At 44.0% G+C, this 24,622-nt stretch overlaps 1 protein-coding gene across 1 annotated transcript; it reads left to right on the top strand.

Moving 5' to 3' along the window:
- The first annotated feature begins 1,383 nt into the window (after positions 1-1,383).
- On the top strand, positions 1,384-20,401 carry chrna11 (cholinergic receptor, nicotinic, alpha 11). The gene is made up of 10 exons (XM_037092659.1): positions 1,384-1,443; positions 3,274-3,413; positions 3,783-3,827; positions 4,926-5,035; positions 5,130-5,209; positions 7,383-7,550; positions 7,629-7,823; positions 10,865-10,951; positions 12,524-12,633; positions 15,346-20,401. Exons 1-10 carry the CDS (start codon positions 1,392-1,394, stop codon positions 16,078-16,080), a joined length of 1,722 nt encoding a protein of 573 aa, XP_036948554.1. The 5' UTR covers positions 1,384-1,391; the 3' UTR covers positions 16,081-20,401.
- The last annotated feature ends 4,221 nt before the right edge of the window (positions 20,402-24,622 follow it).

Here is a 24,622-nt window from a genome sequence, read left to right on the forward strand (position 1 = left end):
CTGTGTGTCCTCGCCCCGCGCCTGGTGCAGTTTTGTCTGGTTCAGCCGGTGACTTCGCCATCCTTCTCTTCGCCTCCGAGGGCCACTCTCCATCCTCTGTGTGCAGCCGAGCATGAATCTGTAGCTTGGGAGCGCTCTTGGATGTGTGACAGGCTGCCTAGGATAGGGGTAATTCCGAAGGGCAGTAGAAGTAATAGGGTAATCTATTATACAGTCCAACTCTTTCTTCCTCCTCCCTCCTCCCTGCTCCTCCTACTCTCCCTCTCTCCCCCCCCCCCTCTCTCTTTCTCTCTCTGTCTTACGGTTTTCTCGCTGCCTCTGCCCTTGCATCAGCATTTCGTGAGGACAAATGAGAAGTAGAGTTTAACTATGCACATTCCCGTTGCCCTCCTGCAGAGCCCAGCACTTTCTCAATTAAACTGGAGTCCATCTGCCCCCATGATTCAAAGCTCACCCCCCGCTGACTGGGGGGTAGCTTACACACACACACACACACACACACACACACGTAGACACACACACAGTTCCAGTCTAGCAGTGCATGACCGTAACCGCCGTGGTGTATTATCGTATGTGTAACCAGCAGCTGCCATGTATTTATGACACATGTCTTGCAACACTTGTTAACACCAGCCATAACACACACACACACACACACACACACACACACACACACACACACACACACACACAGGAAGGAAGGAAAGAAGATGCAGAAAGTATTCCCAGTATTTTTTCCAGCCATAGCGGCTAAAAAAATCATTTTCATGTTTTTTGTGTTCGTCTTAGTACCAGTTTCTGTGCGCAAATTAAACATGTCTAAAACACTTCTTCTACACTTTTTTCCCCAACCTCTGTTAAATCTGTTCTCCATTAGTGTTCAGATCATTTAAAACCTTGTGCATCACCTGTTTCTGTTGTCTTTAATAAGGTCAACTCGTGGTGCTCGGACCAATTAAAGCCTCTCTCTCTCCCACCTCCCGCTCTATCGTCAGCCTTCTCAACCCCCCATCTCTGACATTAGTCTCTCTCGTGCTTTCTCCATTTTAGTCCCACCTCCCAGAGAGAAAGAGAGACAGAGAGAGAGAGAGAGAGGGAGCGCTCACAGCCCCCATCTCCTCCTCCTCCTCCTCCTCCTTCTCTCTTCTTCCTCCTCTTCCTCTCTCTGCTCCCCTCTCTTCCAGCACACGCTCACACTCCTTCCCTCCGATGCCGGCTGGATGCAGACCGAGGGATTTCCAGCAGCATCCTGAGTCTGTCCTCCCTCTCCTCCCTCCCCTCCTCCTCCTCCACCTCCTCATTCCTCCTCCACCTCCTCCTCCTCCTCCTTCTTGAACACCCGGAGCTTCTCCTCTTCTGCCTCCTCTGTCCTCCTGCTCCTCACCACCAGGATGTGGCACTCGGTGGCTCTGCTCCTGTCTGGATTCTCTGCTTTGATCCACGGTGAGCCTGACTGCCTCGCGCTCTCTCTGTCTCTCATTCTGTTTGCAGGAATCAGATTGCAGCAGCGGCACTTTAGTGTCAAAGTGTGTGATTTTATAGGAATTGGAGTCGGCGGCATTGATGCTAGCTCTGTAAAGTGTTGCTTGGAATAAGAATTTAAAGTAGGACGAACAAGACTTCAGGGGAGGAAAAGTGAGAATCTGGCTCACCTGTTTGCTTGCCTGTTCACGTCGCCGGGATTTTTCCATAACTATGTTCCCTCTCTTCCTATAGATGCATGAGTTGACCTGACGGGGGCTGATGCCTCTACATGAGAAGCTTTAACAGGCAGATTGACGTCCAGATGAGAGACACAGTGTGTAGAAGAATCAGAGTAGTCCACCTAATATCTTCGCCTCTCTTCCGTTTTTATCTTCAAATCTGCGTGCATGTCAGAAGGTCTTTACTCCCACAGAAAAAAAAAAGGTCACAGATCAATTGAACTGCACGTATAGATCGGCTCTTTCCATCCCGCCGCCCTGTCGTGGATGTGTTACCGCAGCCGAGCTGATGGGTCTCGGAGCAGCAGAAGCCATAGCCGACTATAAAGGCTGACAGTGGATGACGGGGCTGAGAGGGAAGCGGGTGAACTTATCCCCACAGGCAGAAGAAGCACCAGCAGCCTTTTCTGTTTGTTTGTGCCTTTGAGAACAGGGTTGAGAAGAGACAAGAGGACAGATAAGGCAAAAGTTTCTAGACTGTGTTTCTGCAGAGTTTCAAGAATAGTAGATTAAAGGGAAACATCCACACCATAAATGCTGCAAGCTTCAAAGTCAGATACAGTCTCTCCATACTGTCCCACAGTGTCTCACATACTGTATGTCCTGTGTCTGCTTCTCAAGCACTTAATTGAGGTTATATAACACCAAATTGGGTGGTATATTTCAAAATCCAAGACCTAATTTTTTGATTGCTAACACGATCGCACCAACGGGAAAAATCCTCGATGTTCTGAGGAGTATTTAAAATTCAATTCTTTGTACTTGGTGGTATATGTTATGAATAATAGATTTAGAGACCTCGGGATATTAACCGCAATACAAATTAAAATCTATGAGTTTGGATAAAGCTTGGCTGCGTATGATGGATCCAAGAAACACAGAGGGAGCTACAGTAATGGAGCATCCTTTTACATTTTACATTTGTGCTTACGCTTCCTCCAAGTCCATTCAATTTATTTGTTAAATCCACAGACGGCTCCATCTAAAAAATGTATGTCTATTACTCTGAGCATGACAAACTAACCTAATTATACATTCATTAGAGTCAATTATGTCTTCGTACGGTTTCCCATTTTTTTTCTAATTAGATTACAATTTGTTAACTGATTGCTCCCTCCCTCTGATTTGTTCTCCCGTTTGATTTCCTTCTGTATGTAGGACTCAGACTCTCCATATTCCTTTGCAAAGCGTCAACCATAAAAGTCAAGATACGTGCAGCGGCGATTAACGATCAGTTTGTATTTCGGACAGTTTCATCATCGTTAAATCCTCCTCTTCAAATTCATTTTAGTCCTCTGGATGTATTTATAGATAAGGAGGTTCAGTTCCTAAGGGGGTCAATCTTCTGATATGATCAGCTGATCCTATGATTTCTTCTCCTTTGCTTATTCGGACTCAACTCTTACCCCAAAGCCGTGTGAGACACCGATCCTCAAGTTTCCCTTGAAGATCGGTGTCATTTTTATTCACCTCTCGGACACTTCTCTGTCACGAGGGGCTCTGCAGGTGATACAGATTTTAACATCCGGAGGTTTTATCTAAATCCTCTCATGTCTTTCCGCCTCTCCAGTGTCCTTACAGGGTCCTCACCAGAGGAACCTGTTGAAAAACCTCCTGAAGGACTACAACCGGATGGAGCGGCCGGTGGGCAATGACTCCCACCCTCTCACCGTCGTCTTCTCCCTCAGTTTGATACAGATCATGGACGTGGTGGGTGTCTGCCCCACTTAGCCACTTTCACGTTCACCATAGAATGTTACAAAATATATTTCTCATATTAATGTGTATGGAGATCTTGTCAATAAGTGTGCTGAATCTTTTGCCGCCTCTAGTTTTGTTTTGATCATTAAAATGGAAATTAGACTTAAAAAGAAAAATTTGATTATGATTTGGTGCCAAGTGTGCATTGATATTACCACTACTACTACTACTAATAATGGTAATAACAGTAGGTGTGTTTAAAAAAAGCAAACGTGTGTTTAGAGGTACACATAACTAACAATATTTTAATCTTTATTAAGGATGCAAATGATTTCTGAGAGAAGAGACGTGCTAAAAATATTTTAAATGTTTTTTCAGGATGAGAAGAACCAGGTGCTCACCACTAACATCTGGCTGCGGATGGTAAGGAGTCCTGGGAGTCGGCCTGGGGTGATAATGAATTTGCGGCTATTATGCATCAAAGTGATTTCTATTTGATCCAGTCCACTCAGTCTTTGACATGTAAATGAAGGTCGTCACCTGCACGCTGTTTTGCAGCTCACCTTTTTCACAGTAAAGAAATACATGAAAGTGATATTTGGCTTTAAGTATCAAAGCCAAAGTGTTTATTTGCACAGACTAGATGCTGGATTTAAGTCCAACGCTGATACCAATATAGAAGTTTTTAAAAAGTTATGATGTTGATATATACTGGCCAATATAAACACACATTTTTGGCGATGATTCCTCAAATGTGGTGATCAAACAAGTGTGACTACCATACGTATGTGATAGAGGCAGGATATTTATCAGTTTAACAGTGAACTTGTCCAAAATGACATGAGTGCACTCGAACAGTATCTTAACTTGTGATTTACTAATTCTAAATTACCCCCAAGCATCATTTTCTGCGTTATATAAAAACAAGCTTTTATCTCAGCACCTATCTGACAGCATATGGATAGATTGTCCAATATCGTTTGGTAACAATGAATCATAATTATTCACTAGAATGGCACTGAATAGAGCGAATACCACTGCCAAGGCCCTTTAATTCAAGCAAGCCTGATACATTTTAAATCCAGCATGTAAATCTGCTCGATCCAGTCAGCTAAATCCATGCATTGCTTCCTGAGAAATGAATGACAACGTAAATAAAAAAAAACAACTCACTGTTAATTGAGAGTAAAGAAAGTAAGAAGAAGGGAACCTTCACGTAATCCGCACCTTTATCTGGAAAGTTAATGGGGTCTATTCTCGGCGGAGACACATCCTCCATCAAAGTTTGGTGGGAATCCACTCAGTAGTTTCTGTGTAATCCTGCTGACAAACCAACCAAGAAATGGACACGGCAGCGGTAATAAACCATCAGGAAAGATAAAAGAAAAAAGAAAATAGAGTCCAAAGAACACTATGTACAGATTTACACAATATACAGAGCAGTATTAGGTTATTTATGAATTCTGAACTGCTTTCCTGTAGTCCAATTAGATACGGACTGTATCTGTGTGTGTGTTAAAGAGTTGGTTCGACCACTATCTCCAGTGGAACCAGAGCGAGCACCCCGGAGTGAAAAACCTCCGCTTCACCACAGACCAGGTGTGGACGCCAGACATCCTGCTCTACAACAGGTAAAACACGCATAAACACCTTCACACACACACACACACACGCAACCATCATATTTCAACAAGTCGTGTCACTTCTCCATCTGTCCTTCCTCAGTGCAGATGACGACTTTGACTCCACCTTTAAGACCAATGTTCTGGTGAACTCCAGTGGCTACGCCGAGTACCTGCCTCCAGGTGAGCCTTATCCCTTTCCTGTCTCTCCCATCATATCCTCATCTCCCTGCGGTGCAACGGCAGCATCTCATTCTGCACTCTCTGCATGTCTCCCCTGTTTGTACACTTGACATTAATATTTTATTTAGACTAAAACAGCCTCCCCGGTTACTCGCTGGTTACACGTTCCCAGCGCTGTGAGTAGCACCTATAAATAGGCGACACTGGCTTCCTGTCTAAACTCAGACGCAAGACCCGTGCAAGCCTGTGAAAGTAATGCTTCCCCTGGGTCTCCACAGGTCTTTACTTTGTATTTCCTCTGCCGTTTTCTTTGTACAGCAGATTACAGCAGGGCTGAGGCTGAATCCCTGGTGTTACTCGGGGGTGGTGGTGGGGGGGGGGCTGGGTTGAAATGGCCCTCTGAAGTAAAAGTCAAAGTGAAGCTCAGAAAGCCAACCAATTCTGTTCAGCGGCCATGTTTATTAATAGGCTGCTGCTGAATGTAAATACAGCCCCTTAATGATGCGATCTGGATCCGCGCCAATTAGGGAAAAGAATTTTAAAAAAAAGATAGAGCAGAAGAGGAGGAGGAAGAGGAGGAGGAAGAGGTTTTACCACAAAAAAAAAACACGATGAGACAGAGAGCAGGAAATTGAGACAAAAGGGAAAAAATGAGCAGTTTTTCCCTCACAGAAACCTGGTTGCAATTTCAAAGGTCTTTTCGGGGCTGTTACTGCTGGTAAATAAAAGGCAACAGGTCCGCGGGTGTCAGGCACGGCGCAGGAGCTTGAAACGGTAAATAATTCAAAGGCGGAGGATCCCAGGTGTCTGCTTCACACCATAATTTGACGAATACCTCTCGTAGGCACAGAGATAAAGGTGTTGGGGTTTTAATCGTAAAACGGGAGATAAGGTGGAACACGTTTTAAGCTCATGTCTCAATGATGAGGTGACATTTGCAAGCAGGGAATCTCGTCTGTGGGCCTGGTAATGTCTTCCAGGAAAGTGATTTTCAGAGCGATGATGGAGTTTTATTTTGGGAGCTGTGCTGCGAACGGGAGAGAGACGTGGCTGCGAGCTGCAGAAAAATCCAGGTGTCGTGTTTGTGAGCGCTGCTTCAAGGTTACGGGAGCTCTGTGAGAGGCGGCTGGCAAAAATACACTGCACATGAAGGTGCACAGAACAGTTGACTGCTTTTACATAATTTAATGGGGGTAATTATAAAGACATTCTCCCCGTGGAGCAAAGGTGATCACTTGTAAGACCTTGGTGTTAGTAGCTTCATTTCAGAGAGCAGGGAGTGTGTAAAAAGACAATTTATAGCTACTACTTAATCCCGTGTCATTTTTGTGATCGGCCTCCACTTTGAATCCAGCATTAAGCATGCTAACCTTCTCTTAACTCTGCTCTCTTTCTGCTCTGAAGACTGATTTGCATGTCGACAGCCCCATAATGAATGCCTTTGAAGGGCTGTAAGGCTTCATTGGCATTTTGGTTCTGTGTGCGTCGGAAACGTCTCAACAGGCTCGATTCGTTTATTTCAGTAATTACTTTAAAGGCTGGACTTTGCCCAGCGACCACTATGAGGAACATTGTGATTCTTTGTTGTTTCTGGTGGGTAGATACCAGCGTGAAAGCGTGTCGCTCTGATTTCCTGCTCGCCTGTGCCCATGCATATGGATGCGAGGGTGTTTATTTTGCATAATAAAAGCGGTAATCTGATTAGGTCAATGTGCATGATCTCATTTTTCAGTGTCACTGGCGATGCTTCCCTCCATTGCTGAGGCTGTAGAACATTTGGAACTTGTGAGTGACGCACTGCTGCCAGTTTCTTCGATGGGAAGTTGTTTTGCATCTAGTCTTTGCTTTGCTTTTCCGTCCCCCAAGCTCCATTTTAAAACAGCATACGTTCTGTTCATGAAAAGCCTATTGCAGTGTGCACTCTCAGCCTTTCTGTATAGGAAATGTGAGGTGGTTGAGGTAAGAGCTCAGTCTGTAGAGCTGGCTGGATATGAAATGAATGAATGACTCATTCTGACAAGTACCTTTCTATTCAGGACGGGCTTTCGGCACAGCCCAAGTGGTCCTCTGATACATCTTTCCCTTGTCACCTCTGCGCATGCAGGGCTCAATGCTGTCATTTAGTCAATTGATTGAGCTTTAACTCCCGGCCGCCGCGTTGCCTTTCCCTCAGGAATCTTTATGAGCACGTGCAACGTGGACGTTCGCTGGTTCCCTTTTGACATCCAGAGGTGTGAGCTGAAGTTCGGCTCTTGGACGTACGATGGCTGGCTGCTCGATCTCCAGATGAACGACGCGGACATCTCAGGCTACATGGCCAATGGAGAGTGGGACCTAATCGGTGAGTAAGGTGAAACATCATCGAGAACATCTTGTCACGGAACAATAAAGTCGATGTTTCTCCGTCCTGTTCTTCCAGGAGTTCCTGGCACCAGAAACGAGGCCTTCTATGACTGTTGTAAGGAGCCTTACCCTGACGTGACGTTTGTTGTGACGATACGCCGGCGGACTCTGTACTACGCCCTGAACCTGCTCATCCCCTGTGTGCTGCTGTCCTCGATGACCCTGCTCATCTTTGTGTTGCCAGCTGACTCCGGGGAGAAGATCTCACTGGGTGAGTGGATCAAAAAGAGCTATGATGGAAGAAATAGATGGACAGAAAGCAGCTACAGAGGGAAAAAGAAAATATAAGAAATGAGGAAAAAGGGCTTGTTAGTTTAATCTCTTAGTTTTTAGTTTCGGGAAGGCTCACACAGCAGGGTGCAGACCACTGTGAGATATTTCATCAAAAAGAAAACACCGGTGGTGTCTGAGGTTGTCTCGGGTTGTCTCGCTACAGAACAAATCACAATTTTTGTGTACAATAACACAGATACAGATAATAAACACGCTCGCAAAGCAACACAGTATGTAAACTGAGCACAGCAGAAACATTAGATAGTTCAGACCACCGTGTTAAACTACTGTATATATCTTTAATGTTGCAGTTACAGCTATAATCTCTTTTCCTGCAAAAATACGGCATCTCTTCATCCCTCTATGCGGTCAGTCATGTGACTAGATCATTAAAGTATACTGGGTATACAAAACAGCACAATCAGAAAAACATTTTGTAGAGTTTTTTTAAGCTTTCATCATGTACGGTCAATGTGCTCAAGAGGGCGTGACTGTCCGCTGTCCACGCCAGAGAAAAACTCTGACTACGACTCATGACTGACCAATGGTTTTACTCCATCACTCACTCAGTAAGTCAGGGACAGACGTGTTGATAGGGCTGGTCTCACTTTACTGCTGTCCAGCCAAAAACTGGATTTGGATGCAGGTTTTAAACTTTTCACAAGTCAGATTTGCAAAATGAAAAAACAATATTGCTTTGCTTTCTTCATAACTAGGGGGACTGACTGTGTAAATCACATCACTGACCAATAGATGATATGAAGAAGAACTACCTGACACACCACCCTTAAAAAGTTTGGAGAGGTGAATTAAACATAGAGTACCAGATAAAAAATCGAGCGATGCATTTTCATTTTGATAGATTTACATCAAGGACCAGCTGGGAAATGTACGCTGTAAAGGCAACAACACTCCCCCTTCCCTCACAATCCAACCTCCTGAGTGTTCACAACAAACCTTCATAGAATAAAGGCAAAAAAATAAATAAATAAAAGGAGTGCCACTGAGGAGTATGGGGCGGGATGAAAGAGGCACAGGGAGAGGGCGTGGAGCTGGGAGTGGAGAGGGATTACAGGATGAAATAGAAAGATGAGAAATGCGAAGAGGAGGAACAGAGATGGATGGATGTGGGAAGGGAAGCGAAAGGGGAACAGAGACAGGAGAAGAATTCGAAGAGGATGAGAGAGGACAGCACAAAAGCGAGAGGGAGGACTGATGAGGAGGGAAAGGTGGGAGAAATCATGTTCTAATAGGCTGAAAGGGAGGAAGCTGTGCTGCAGATACATTTTAATAAATGCTTCAGCCTGTTTAGAGCACAAGATGGATGATGTTCACCTCATCAGGACGATAAAGACTCCAGATTATCTGACCTCTCTCACTGGAGCTGAGAGGATAGGTCGATTAATCAAATAGATGCTTGTCGTAATGATTCATTGGCAACTTTTTGGGTCGATTATTTATTTGAGCCATTTCCTGAGCAAATCATCTGCCTCAATCTCCCCAAATGTTTCATGTGCCATTCCAGTTGTTCTAGTTACATACGTCATCTCGGGCTCTGTGGAGTCATACAAGTATTACCCACACATTTCTGACATTTATATTTATATTCATTTATTAATAGACAAAAATGTTTAATGTTGATTAATTGGAAAATAGTCTGCAGATTAATTCAATGAAAAATATAAACTGCAACCCTGTTTTTGACATTGGATTATTACATTCAGAGCTGCAAAGATTAGTTAGTTAATCATCAAAAGTTGATTTTGAGAAAATTAATTGCGAGGTGTTTTGATAATTGTTTCATTATCAGTAAGTTTTCAGGCAACAATGTCAAACATTTGCTGGTTCCAGCTTGTTAAATATCAGAAATTTTTTTGTTGTTGTCATTATTGATAGTAAATAAAGAGTATTTAGCCCACGGACAGTTTGCCGGACAAAAGAAGCAATGTGATGATGTAACTTTTGGGAAATGTCATTAGCATATTTCACTTTCTTTTTTTGACACCTTATAGACTAAATGATTGATCAATCAATCCTGAAAGTAAGCAGCAGTTTAATCAATATTCATTCCACAGAACAGATCATTCAGATAAATGCGTCTGTGTTTGTGGCTCATGTCTGAGTGGGAGGAATCTCACAGGCAAGCAGCGACAGCACTGTCAAAGCATATCCTTAACCTCAATACAGGATGCATTACGCAGCATTTCTCTGCAGGAGAAAAAAAATGCCAAGCCCTACACACACGGCCAATTAACCTATTGATGTAATTAAGGCTAGTGAATTGATTTGGGGGAGAGAGCTTATACACTGCCTTCCAGGAAAATACTCTGTCATTCGTCTTGATGGAGGAGACGCGGGGACCAAGTGGCTGGGCCCTCAGGGTCAGAGGGCCATGCTTTTAAAAAGAACAATTGTCATTTTTTAAGGAGAAAGGAAACATAAAAGAAGCGTTTTTAATTTTCTTAATATCCTGAAAGGGCGTTCATATTTTATCTCTCGGGCCGAGGAGTTTAATTGAGTGCCGCCGAATGGGGACAGTTATGCCAGCAAAGCACTCCCTAAATTCTATCTGCTTGAGAGGTGAGTAGTGTGGAGGTGGATAAATGAAGATGGAGATGGGTTTTCAGTGCAGGAGTGTGTGTTCATGTGCACGCGGGCGAGGTTTGGACAACTTTAAAAAATGGCTGTTTGCTGTTCGGAAGTTCTTTTTTTTTTTTTTTTTTTTTTTTGCTGTAGAAGTAGAGAATGTCAAAACGTAATTCACTGTATGAGCATTAGCCACTTATTTACATAAATCGAACCTGGGCTCATCCTGAGTGTGGCCATTCATCAAAATACCAAACACACTTATGGAGAGTCTCAAGAGGCACCGCCAAAGAACACAATGTGGATTACTTAACAAAGTTCATCTATCTATCTATCTATCTATCTATCTATCTATCTATCTATCTATCTATCTATCTATCTATCTATCTACAGGTATCACTGTCTTGCTGTCTCTGACTGTTTTCATGTTGCTGGTTGCGGAGATCATGCCAGCCACATCTGACTCCGTCCCTCTCATAGGTATGTGAGTGACAGTGTTGGTGCGTGTGTGTTCACAAAGATTTCGTGACTGACAGGATGAATATGTTTTCCTCATCCGGGACGCTGCGTCAAGTTTCTAACTGACAGTGACAATCAATATTTGGTCTCCCGTGTTCATTTGTTTCAGCAGTAATTCCCTGCGGCGTGCAGGAGGAAGCAGCTTGCATTAACACTGCCAGGATAACGTTTTTGGCAGCCAACCTTTTCTGCAAACCACTGTCTGTTGTGCCTAAATCCAACCATAAGCACAACCCTTAAGGCAAAGCGTTGCATTGAGCTAAATGCTAACGTCAGCGTGCTAATATGGTATGATATTTACCACGTTTGTCATCCTAGTTAAGTGTGTTAGCACTAAATTTAAAGTACAGCTGAGCTCTGATGGGAAAGTCATTAGCAGATAGTTCCACATAAACTAAAGGACTGGAACAACGCTGTCCTGATGACGGCTCTAGATGAAAAGTTTCAAAGTTATTATAAGTCTTCCGAAATGTCTGAACCAAATCTAACAGCAAAACTTGTTAAGACTTGGGGGGGGGGGGGGGGTCAACCTCGTGGTGCCACTACAGAAAATGTCAGGATCATCAAAGTCGTTATGATTCATCCTCTGAGCACCATGGATAATTTCATGGCAGTGCGTCCAGAAGCTGTCGAGATATTTCAGTCTGAAGTGGCGGCCTGAGTGACAGTCATGGAAAAAGCTCTCACATCTTTTACTTGAAGAAGTATTTCACCTCTGGAAAAATGGCGACTGCATTCAATTGGTCTGTCGATGCAGCAGAAAGACACAAATATTTTTTTAGAGCGTGTTCTGAAAACATTTTGGCCTTGAAACAAGAAGTGTAGCGACAGACTCTTGGTTTATAATTTGTCCACACTGCCTAGTTAAGCCAGCTTAATCAGTTTGGTGAGACGCCGCTCACTTGATCCAAGAGTGATTTTGGATGGGTAAAAAAAAAAAATGCACAAAATAAAGAAAGATGACAACATGTTACTAGACAGTAGAGCTTCTGAATTGCAGATTTAAAAAAATAGAAAAACAGAATTTATTTAACCATCTGCTGGTGTTAAAACTTAATTGCCTTAATTGATTGCAGGCACACTGCCGGAAATTATGTTTAGTGAGCTAAGATTGCAGCCGGGGACAGATGCATGGACGTCTCTGCCTAAAGCCACAAATCTTCATCATAAAAAGAAAAAGAAAAAAAACAGGATGGAGTCATAATCACCAGTGTGCTGCCTTCAGCATTTATTCTTTTAGTGGAAGTAACTACCCCGGTGCAGTCTTTGTCTGTTCGTTTATTTAACAAACACGGTCGTTTACAAGAAGGCAGAGGATAGACTTAGAAGCGAGGAAAAAAAACTGAGAAAATTCATATTATGCTTCAGTATTTTTTTCCTCACACTTTTAATGAAACAACCACTGAAATTATGTCTTTTTGCATCCGTATGCAGAGGACGCTGGTGAATAACATGAAAGTGAAAATAGTCAGAAGTGAAAATCACAGTGTGTGAAAAAAGACATAACGCTGTTCTAACTTCTACTCCGGCCAGGTCAGTACTTCGCAAGTATAATGATCATCGTTGGGATGTCGGTCATCGCCACAGTGGTCGTTCTGCAGTATCATCACCACGATCCAAACGGGGGAAACATGCCGAAATGGGTGAGTCGGAGCTCGAACTCTTCGTCACATACTCAAAAAGCATCATCACCTACATACATCATGCTGTAGGTGGTTGAGTCATTGCTTTTATTAATCTCTATTTCATTATCAGTATCACTCCTGTTCTCTGCCATCTTCAGAAACATTTCACTCATCCGTCAGTGCTGCCTACCTGTGCTCGTCTGCATTCTCTCTTTTTTTTTTTTTCTCCGACTTCTTCGTCTGTGACTCATCCGGCAGTGTCAGTCTGCCTGAGCGTGTTCATCAAATGCCTCGCCGCAGACTTCAGCTGGAGTGCTTTTCAAAGCGCTCTGGATATGTGGGCGGAATCGATTTGACTCATTCTCTCTTCTTACTCCCTTGTCTTATTTTTCGTGCCTTCTGTTCGATGCTAAAAAATACATCAGGCCTTTTCCAAAAAAGTTTTGTTATAATGCGAATATATCAAAAATGTTCACTTGGTTTGCGGAATGGCTGAAACTGGAACATTTTCTTATTGCGTCAGCTGAGGAGGTTATGTTTGTTGGTTGGTTGGTTTGTCAGCGGGATTACACAAAAACTACTCAACGGATTTCCACAAAACTTGGATGGGGGATGGGTCACGGCCCAGAATAGCCCCCATTAACTTTCAATATGGATCCAGATAAAGAGACAGATCTAAGATTTTTTTCTTACTTTCTTTCACATTGTGAGATAAAACACTTTCTCTCAATTTTCAGGGAATAGTAAGATCTTTAAAAAAAATCAAGCTCATTTGAGTGCCATTCTAGTTATAAATCAACATATAAATATAGGAGGGGTATTGTTTTGATTTATGTTTTGACCGCAAGAAAAAAAATTGACAGGTCTCCATTTATCGATACATGTACAATGAGCTCGATCGAATGGGAGTGCAGATGCTGCATTTATCAATACATTGCAAGGACCTTCTCTTGATGAATGGCCCGCTCAGACAGTCCGATGGCCAATTAACAAGCTAATTGATGTGGTTCAGATGAGCGCATCGAACCAGCGCCGTTCATAATTGCAGCCCGCAAAAAAACAACATCAACAGCAGCGGCAGCGGGGACTGTTACCTGGCCAGTAAACGCTATCGGTGGGGGCTAATTGAGCAGTCATCTGGACATTAGCTTCTCATTAGATGCCAGACACCCATCTGGATGCTGTTGGGCCAATATGCCCTTTCAGGGGACGTGTGGTCTTTCTTTTTTTTCTTTTTTTTTTTGAGGCAGTTTTGGTTTTCATGGAAGTGGAGAAGAGAGGGGACAAAGCGAGCAGAGAGGAAAATAGAAAAATAGAAAAGAACACGGCTAAAATGTACTTGAAAGTAGATGCTGATATTCATTGAGAACATTATTACAAGCTTGTTGTAGTGACAAAACAGTAATATAATAGTCGATCTAAGTGATTCCACAGTTTCAGTTTAATGCTGTCTTTGTAAGTATCCCCTCTGCTTGAAATACAGTTCAAGCTGAAAAAACCCTTTTTGCCTCAGGCACTCTAAGTGGGCCTCCCTGGTGAACGTCTCATACTTCTACCTAAACAAGCTGCACTTGAAGCAGGATTCAAGGCTGAAAGCAACACCAACACCAGTCCATATCAAATGAGGTTATTCATCCAGCTTGTTGTGTGATGATCAGGATGGGTGGGTGGTTTTCAGTGCCCACGGCTTTCAACATATATAATATTTCCTTTTCTCGACATATATGCTTTTGTGAACTTGTGCTTTGCTCTCACCTCTATGTGACTTCAGGCAGGAAGAAGACAGACACAAGCGGACCTGAATGTTCACGGCTGTCACTGTGATGATCACATTTTCTTACAGAGTGTAAAAATTACAAAAATTATAAGGGAGAAATTCTCCACAAAATTTGATTAAAAAAATCCGAAGTCTGACAGTGCTGGCTGCCAAGTATATCACTTCCTGTCAAAAGAGAAAAGAGTAGATTAATTTCTAAAATATACTTGTACTGGGGCGCCCCAGGAGCTCAGTTAGAAGAGCGTGTGCATCGTGTACAGAGGCTGCGTCCTTACTGCAGCGACCTGGAGTTCAAATCCGACCTGTGGCTCTTTGCTGCATGACTTCCCCTCTCTCTCTCTCTCTCTCTCTCTCTCTCTCTCTCTCTCTCTCTCTCTCTCTCTCAACCCTGTTTCCTGTCACGCTCCACCTGTCATGTCTAATAAAGCCATGACAAGGGCAGAAAGAAAAGAAATACTTCTTTCATACTCCTGTCGGCACTTCTATCAGCTTTCTTTTTTTAATGGCTTATAAGATAATATACAGCGATATATACAGTGTGTGTACATATGTGTCATTTTGGTTGATTCATCTATTTCATTATCTCATTTTGCACAATCTGATATTGCCGGGTTGGTGTTGCTTCTGGAACACGATGATGTGGCCCCAGTTTCATCACTGAAACTGATCACATTTTTGTCATGTCCTCGCTTTGCAACTTTATCCTTTAACCTAAATATTCTTGTTCCCTAAACCAAACAGAAAACTGATAATAGAAGAAACTGATAAGTTAGTGTGAAAATAACAAGTCAACAGTATAAGAAATCGTTCAGATCGGGATACGAATCCCGGTCTCTAAGGTGAGAGTCCTGGGTTTGGTAGTATTAACTGTCACCGGGAACGCTGGAATCGGTAGCTTTCCCTGTCACTCTGCTATTGCCTGGAACTGAACTGAGCTCTGTTTCTCTCTACAGGTGCAGCTCGTCCTGCTGCAGTGGGTCGCCTGGTTCCTGCGTATGAAGCGACCGGGAGAGAATGACGACCCAGAGCGGCCCCCCTGCGCCCCCCACTTGCGGCGCTGCTCCTCGGGTTCCCAGAGCGGCAGCATCCCGAACCCTCAGGACCCCACCCTCCATCCGCTGCACCCACAGAACCTGGCCCCGCTCCAAACAGGGCCCCTCCACGCGGGGCACCCTCACCTCCACGCCCAGTCCAGCGCCAACAACAATGGGAACCTTCTTTACATGGGCTTCCAGAGCATAGAGGACCCTTCGATGCTCTCGGAGGCTGTCCAGAGGAATAACATCTCCACGGGGCCTCCGAGAGTAGCAGGAAGCCCGCCTCCGCACCTGCCATCTCAATTCTGCAGCTCCCCTCCACCTCCGACCCCCAACATGGATACAGGCTGCCCCAGCACTGTCTCCAGTGGCGGGGGCTTCGGAGTTGGAACTGGAGGGCTCGGAGGGTGCTCGACTGCGGGGATAGGAGACCCCCAGCTACAGGCTATCCTGGAGGAGGTGCGGTACATGGCGGACCGCTTCCGGGAGCAGGACGAGGCCGAGAGCGTGAGTGACCAGTGGAAATTCGCAGGCGCTGTGATCGACCGCCTGTGTCTGGTGGCCTTCAGCGTTTTCAACATCATATGCACCATCTCCATCCTCATGTCTGCCCCCAACTTTGTGGAGGCTATTTCAAAGGACTTCGTTTGAAAGCAAAGGGGAAAAAAAAAGAGGAGGGGAAGCGTGAAGAAATGGATGAGGGGAATTAAATACAGAATGAAGGATGAAGTGGGCCTGGATCCAAGGAAATACAATTTCCAGCTGACTGTACGCTCTGTGATTTGTGATTGCGAGGAACTGGGAAATAGAAAAAAAAACAAAAAAACAACAACAAATGGTTTTCTTTGCAATAGATTCTGTTTTGTAACTGAAATATAAGAAGAAAACAGATGAGGACGGGGGTAGCAGCGTGAACTTAGAATGAGATTAGGGTGAGCAGGGTGCTTTATCAGATCCTTGACAAGGTGAAATGGATTCTTCTCTGTCAAAGACTTTCCCCCAAAATCAGGAGAAAGGGAAAAGGAAAGAGAAGATTATCATTCAGAAGCAAACTCAAGTAAGAAAGCTTTTAAAGCAGGGGGAGATTGAGAGAGCAAGAGGGGAAAAAAGACAGGCTTTAGAGGGGGACAGATAAATAAGACAGACAGTTGGCTGTTTTATTTTCTCGAGGAGTAAAGACAGTCCTTCACTCCCACATGTTGAGAAAAGACTGCATCCTTTAAAGTGATGTGAGGAGGAGAGGGCGGGGAGACGAGAAACAGACTTCTACAAGGACGGGCAACAGAGAGCGGCCGAGAAGGAACCAGACCACGTCCCTCGTGACGCTGGCAGAACGAGCGTCCTGATGCTCGGATATACAAAACTGGACTGAAGATCTAAAGATCGCTGCGGCCGAGAGGAACAGAGGAGGATCTCATCTATTATTCAATCACATCCATCTAATGACCGTCAAATTGAAAGACCTTAGATAATCTTTGAGACTAATAAGCTTTTAAAAGATGAAGTCCCCTCTCTGCTCGCAAACCACTTTAAATTTCCAAAGCCTTATCTGTTTGAGACGATTGCCAATCTGCAACAATCAGCAGAGATCAAAAGCTCCTCAGCAGCGGGCACAGTTTGCAGCGCCTATCATGACCGGGGAACTAGATTAAACGGTCATCAGCGACAGCAGTGGCCGGTGGCTCCACCAGAGTGGAGGCTTATAAACCACTAATAAGTCATGAGGTGGTTACCTAACTGCATCTGACAGGTCCTAATAGGCCAGCGGATCTCATTGGATTTTATATGAAAGGTTTTAAAAACTGAAACGGGCGGTCAGGTCTTTTAAAAGAAGAGAGAGGCACAGAGAAGGGATAAGATCATTCAGATTACCAAAATTTACATGGAGAAGCAACAACCCATCAAATTTCTGCCGGATCCCTTCGGGGCTTTACAGCTTCATCATGAGCGATTTCACATCGATCTGAAATAAGTGATGGGATTTTAATAGAGATACATTCATGAATTTGGCTCCAGTTGCTAAAGTGGTGATTTAAAAAGGTTTAGATGTTGAAGTACGACCTTCAGCCAGAGAGAAGCTTCAGGAAATTGGTGTCAAATGAACGGAATATGTCTTGAATTACTTTGGTTGGAGAGGTCAAACAAACATAAATGACTTTTTTGTGTCTCTGCTAGCAGTTTGAATGTAGGCTGAATGCAATGTTAGCCTAGCTTAGCTCATTTCATAGATGTCAGTGGGTTCACATGTTAAAATTCTCAGAGGATTGCTGTCTGACCTGACAAAAGTACATGTTTTGTTATGCATTTAAGCAATTTACAGAAAATTCGATAAGATCAAATTTACGATCTCCTTCTTTTGTTCTTACTACGACTGTTCAAAACTAAATAATGGGGAATTTATGCAGTATAATACCCTTAAAAATTCCTATAGTGGGATGTCATATTATACACATGAAAACAACCCAGCCACCAAAATAAATGTTAGGTTTGCAGAAGTGTATTTAGCTAAGTTCAAACTTTACATTTCTTTTGGTTAAATTGTCTATTTCTCTCTGTCACAATATGTGCTTATTCTCTGGTTAGGTTAAGGCACACAGATCATGTGGTAATGGTTAGAAAAACATCATGGTTTGGCTGAAAGTACCTGTTTTGGTTGCCACAAACACAGAAATGGCCTGACTTCCCCTGAAATAGATCCGATTTTGTTGCCACACACAGCTGGAAATTGTCCCCAGGGCCCCCAGAAATATGTGGTGGTGCCACGCTTACAAATGTTGAAACAATGTGCACCTTCAGCAAAAAAAATCCAGTAGATCCGCACTCTTGAGTGTCCACAGGTTCGAACAAATTCGAACTTACGCGCTATGGTCAACTGCAGACCGACCGATTAATTCGACTGCAGTCCAATATTGAAGGTCAGGTAATAAACACGTAACGTGAACATGATACGGGAAAATTTGTACTAATGTATGCTACTTACAAACTCGGACATATCTGTGTCTTGCAGAAACATTAACTGCTGACATATCCTCACGACGGGGCTGGTGAAAATTACCTTTTCGTGACACTAAACCCGTCTGGGATGATGATTCATACGTGTCCCAAACCTCAATTTACGGCTCACTATACAGCAAACGATCGAGTGTCTATTATAAGGGGAATAGTGAAAGAGTTAATGAGCGAGTGATTCTGGACACGACCCAAGATTATAAGAGACAGATGAGTCATTCAAAATAGCTAGAAGCAACACAGTCAGTGTACCTTTAATGGCTCAGTTCAGCGCGGATAATTGCTGAGTCTCCCGACGGTTCACTGCTTCGGAGATGGTGTCACTTTCTCCTCAGTGCTAGTTTCCATGTGGATGCAGCTATGACGCACAGCCACCGATAACAAATATAGAATTGTCAGGAAAAACAGCTTCAGCTCTGGGGATTTTCTCTATTTGTCAAAGAATAGTAGTGAATATTGTTTATTGTGTCATTGTTCTTTTTGTCAGAAAGGAACGTAACTGGTGAAAACTAAGGGAAGCACCGTACTGGATTTGTGCTGATACGATGCTATTTTTTGGCTCGTTTTGATCTGTTGCAGATGCCGACATAGTCACACAACCTCTCCTGTAGTGAAGATAATATGTTGTTGTGTCTAGTCTTATTGTGACAGCCCACAGACAGATGCAAACACACAATGCTTTTCAAATGTGCTCATTTTGGGCAGTGCGGATATTTCATTTTATATTATTGTTCGGGCCTTTAGCCTCTATTTTTCGGATAGCTCTCAATCCACCACAGGCCTGCTTCACAAAAAATTGCCAAGGAGCCAGACTTTTACATTCCCTGACCTGTAAAACCTCATTTGAATGTGTTTAAAGGATGCACTTTTTATTCATCAGGTGGCGAAGGCTCACACATTCTTTACTCAAGTACAAGTACAGACTCTGGTAACAGAAGACGTACTGATTCATCATTTTGATCTAATTCAGACTTTAAACTTAAAGGTGGAATCAGCAGGATTTGTCCGAGCTGTTTGTAAATGCAACAGAAAGATAGCTGATCGTTGAGTCTAATTCTCAGGGCGTCAAATATCAACATGTTGCGCTGGAAAAGTCCCATGAGTAGTAAAACAAACAACTGAGAAAATAAGAAAATCCACTTAGAAACTTAGAAACAGAAACAAACACAGCTTTTCTCCCCATTTGAGTCTCCCTCATCATGTTACATCTGCCGTGTGATAGGCGCTGATAAATCAGTAAAATCAGTGTTCTGATGTTGGGAAGACAGTGTGCAAAATGGAAATAATCAACAATTCCCCTCAAATCGCATTTAAACTAAAGTCGCAAGCCTTTTTTATGTTAATGTAAGGAGCAGAAAGTAAAATGTTGTCAGAGAAATAAATACTCGTGTAAATGATAGCTGAAAAATCAACAAAGTATTTGTACCCAGCCTGGGTTAAATCGATCTAATGAAGAAGAGTATTTTTGTGCTTAGCAACACATCCAGCTAATGAACGGGCGAATGACTCCTCTGGCAGAATGATTAAAGGGCCCCGGGGCTGCCAGTTGAATGGGTCTGCTCCACCAGGTCAGCTAGCATATTTCATTTTTTAGAGCCTTTATCAGCCGATACCAATGTCACGCACCCCTGGCGAGAACAGATGTTTTTTGTATTAAACCCTGGATAAAATGTGTTCGCCCTGCACCCTGAGCCGCCGACACCTGTGATTGAGCAATCTAAACCGTGCTCATTACTCAACCATACGATCAAGTGTAAGCGAGGTTAGCCTGACTGTGGAAGGAGAGATTCCTCTGAAAACCGAGCAGCCCTTTAAAGGATAAGGCGTGGAGTTGCTCTGTATTTTTTTTTTTTTTTTTTAGTTATTGTCAACAAATCCCATGGAAAAAAAACCCCAAGAAACCCACTGTCGCCCAAACAGTCTGCTGCGCGCTGCAGTTTTTTTTTAAGCAGACAGGCGTAAATAGAGCATTTGTTGCGACTATTTATTCAGGTGCAGATTAATACACATTCGCTGCCATAGCGTGTGAATACCGCAGCAATGGCCTAAATAAACTACAGTGCAAGTGTATCATAATGAAGGAATATTTTGATAAGTGCATCAGCGTGCGCCTCATGTATCCGCTTGATAGTTGATGAAAAGCGATGGAGATCTGTGGCACAGAGGAATAAGCTTCATCAGGCAGTGTGTGAGTAGGATACATGTTTTTTTGTTGACAGTAAGAAAAGCTGAGTATTGGCTGCTTTTGTCTTTTAAGGAATCTATCCCCCAAAAAAAGAAATGTTCCTGCTTTCTGTTGGACAAATAAGTTTACATTCCTGACCGACACTGTCTCGACTACAAGCATTCTTTCACTGTGACGGCTGTGCAAATACTTTATCTCTGTACCTCTCTCTTCATCTTCTGTCTTCTCTCTCTTCCTCTCTCTCTAAAAAAAAATAAGTCAAGTCTCCCATCAGGCAGGAAGGTAAACTTCCCGCCGATGGGGTTTTTTTTTTCGCAGAAGGATGTCCTCCTTCAGCACATGCTGACAACCAGAAAACACTCAACGTCTGTACAGAGCATTTTTCTCATCTTGAAAAATAAAGGATTCTCTCATTTGTTTTTTTTTTCTACCACCTTTGGTCTGCTTCCTATCTCTCTCCCGTGTTGACAGTGGCTGGCCCGACACCCCCCCCCCCCAAAAAAAGAAGGGAAAAATGACAGAGCGAGGGGATAAGAGGAGGAGAGAAAGTGCTGACACGCTGTGAGAGCCGGACAGGGCCTTAATTGATCACTCGTTCAGAAAGGGGGAGGGAGGGGGGAAATGGGAGGGAAGAGGAGGGGAGGGTTAATGGAGGAAAGAAGGGGGGGGGGTGCACTGGGTAATTCATCGGATTTATGAGGGACAGAGGCAGGGGAGATGGGCGCTCAGACAAGCATAACTCAGTCACAGGCATCAGATGAAAGGCCACTGCAGTAAATCACACCGCGAGGGAAAATATACCGCACCGGCAGAAATAAACAGAAATTAGAGACATATTTTCATGCAAGCTTTACGTGTGATTGGTGTGTGAAAACCCCACTGTGTCACTCAGTCAGTGTGTCAGACCGAGCAAAGAGTCCGGGGTTGTATTTATAGCCGTGTTCAGGCCCTTATTCAGCCCCAGTCAGGACTCCCTGTTAGACGGGGGCTAACTCTTCTCTCCCCCCCTCTGATGTTGAAAAATGTGCAGCGCTAGCAATCTAGCAGCACTTAGATTTACTGTGCTCACTCAGATGGAATAAAAGAAGGGGAGAGAACGAGGACTGTGTGTGTGTGGCAGAAGATGAGCTTGTGTGTATGCATCGAATCAATCAGTTGTTGTTGTTTTTTTTCCTCTCTCTCAGGCCACAGATATTTAACCAGACTGGTAATTCAGCTGAACCTCACTGGAGGCACATTAGACCTCATACATCCCTGTGAGTGTATAAATGGAGTGGTTAAGAGGGAAAAAAAAGAAGAAAAAAAAGATGCAATCGTTGCAAAGCGTACAAAAAATAAAAAAATTAAAAATTACACAACAGCAACATACTAATTACGTGCATCACACCTGTTCTCTCGTCGGGTCCCAGTGTGCTCTGCTGCATGAGCGCATCCCAACATCTTGCGGCTGAGGCCGATCAATGCCTTTTAATTACCAAGGGCCCAAAGCGCTGGTCGATACAGCTGACGAGAAGCAGAGAGAGGGAGAGGGAGAGGGAGAGAGGGGAAGGGAGGCCGAGATGCTCCAGACGGTGATTGATGCTCGCTCCTCCCCCGGTGAGCCTACCTACAGATGTGTCGTTAGGCTTGATTAATCCTGCCAAGCCACATTCACTCACTTTACAGACCGCTGTTTAACCAGCCCGGGCCGTCGTGGTCACAGGGTTAAGTGGACGCGAGGTGTCCGCCCCGAGGAACAAGGGCCTCCTCACACATAAGTCAAGGGAGACTAGCTGCTCTCCGTGTAGCGCAGGCTATCTGACTGTCGTACTCTGTGGATTCATTCAGGTTTCTCACTTGACCGGTGGGAGATATTAACACATTCAACAAGTCAAGGTAAGCTACAGATAACTCCAACTTCAAATTTAGGCTCAGGGACCCTTCACAAGCATTTTTGGCAAAAGGACGTTACTCATTTTCCAGGCCGAGGAAATCGATGAAGTTTTATCTCCGTCACTTACACAGTGAATAATGAACAGAGACTCATCTGTTCATCGATTTGTTTTAAGGAGGCACTCACGTAATCTGGTATTTCATAAAATTGAGGGGCTAACAAAACACAGACTGGTCAAAACGTGGATGTAGTCTTTGTGACGTCACCCGCAGGTTTCTGAAAAGCTGGTCAAACAGAGCTGTTTGGAACTAGAAAGGTGGCGGGGTCCGCCGCATATAAACAAAGTACTACGGTATGAGATTGTGTTGTCCTTTAAAGTCAGTTTGTTTATTCTGTGATCAAAACAGAGTCAGTCAGCGAAGCTCGTCCAATGCTAGACGGTGCTCCTTTGAAATCAGAATCAGTGAGCAGAGAGACATTCACCTTCAGCAATGAATGTGAAAACAGCCTCTCTCTGCATTCAGATCATCAAGAAAAAAAAGGATATTATTGAAGGGACGAGGGTTTAAAGACCTCTAGAAACTTCCCCCGGAGCCACAGAGGGTGTTAACAACTGTTTTTTTTACATATACGGCATTTAGCAGATACTTTTGTCAAAAGCGACTTGCCAATCAGTGCATCAGGAGCAGTTTCTTGCCCCAGGGACACCTCGACACGCAGACAAGGGGAATCGAACCAGCAACCTTCAGACAACAAGACGCTGGCTTCTACACCCTGAGAGCCCACAGCCACCCCTCAGTTTCTTCAGGCTGAGCAGAACCCTACATGTCGCCAACACTAAACCTCACGCGTAAAAGTGGTGGAGTGGCCCTTTAAAGAGTTCCTAGTTCCAATCAAAGAATCTGAACACGCGAATACGAATGTCGTCGTGCAGTCTCTTGTCAGACAGTATTTTAGACATTTCCTCAGCTAAAGTGACTCACATCAGATACCTGGAACTTAAGAACTAGAACATGAGAGAAAGGAGGTGTGAGTCAGTGCTACGCCGGAGATTAAAACTCCCTTTTTAAATTAAAACACACCCCATTGTTTCTAAATCTCGAGACGTGCCGCTGCAGTCGGCGGGCCACGTTTGCGTCTCATGCAGTGAACCCGTCTTCGGCGGCCCCCCCTCTCAGGAGAATGTTGCAATTCAGTGCAACTCTTAATGGGTTTACTGAAGTGAGGCAAAACAAACAGGGATAATCCAGGACTCCTATGCGTGAAGGGTGTTTAAGAGTCTTGAATTAAACCCCCCCCCCAACCGTTAGGCCTTTTAATTATACACATTACATAATTCTACAAGTTTGTTTGTTACGTAACGATATTTGAGATTCCAGATCCGTCCCTCTATTTGGAGACGCAGACAAGGAACAGACACACACAAAAAAAGCAATTTGCCTGGCGAGATGGATAAATACACAGGAGGAAAAAAAAAAAACCCAACAGCTAAAGGCGACGACAGCCGCCTCTGCTGTCAGACTGAGAACGGCGTGTTGGAGAGACTCCCACGCTGTTGTCGCCAACGACGTCTCGACACAAGTGGATGTTGAGAGGACATTTTTTTTTCCCCCTCAGGTGTGACTCCGGTTTAAGAGCCACTCTGAGGACATTAGTCTAAGCTGACAGTTAAAATCAGTCGAGTGTTCACTTTCTCCCCTCCTCTCCGCTGCATGCACTCAAAAAAGATGTTCAACCAGTGGGCTCTTCAGCCGTCTTACAGCAGCTTTACGACAAATACAAAGTTGATCCCTGGGGTCAGAAGGAAGAGGGCGCTGCGGGTTTGAGCGGTTGCTGAATGACTAGCGCTACCGCTCATAAGTCAGTAGCCGCGTTCTGATGAGATGATGAGTTCAAATTCCACCTTTCTCTCCCGAGTTGGACGTGAGGAAAAATTGAAAAGTGAGGGGCAGGTGGTGAAAAGCCGAGGTGGCAGCCTGCAGTCAGCATATAGCACCCACGTGAGACGGCTGTAATGAGATGAGGATTTTCACCTCAGTGGTGCCAAAGCACACAACATTTTATGGGCTCGGTTCCACGGGGTGCATTAAGAATCCCTGCATCTTTTTTTTTTTTGTTGTTTTTTT

The sequence above is a fragment of the Acanthopagrus latus genome, chromosome 3 (assembly GCF_904848185.1).
Source record: "Acanthopagrus latus isolate v.2019 chromosome 3, fAcaLat1.1, whole genome shotgun sequence".
NCBI lineage: Eukaryota > Metazoa > Chordata > Actinopteri > Spariformes > Sparidae > Acanthopagrus > Acanthopagrus latus.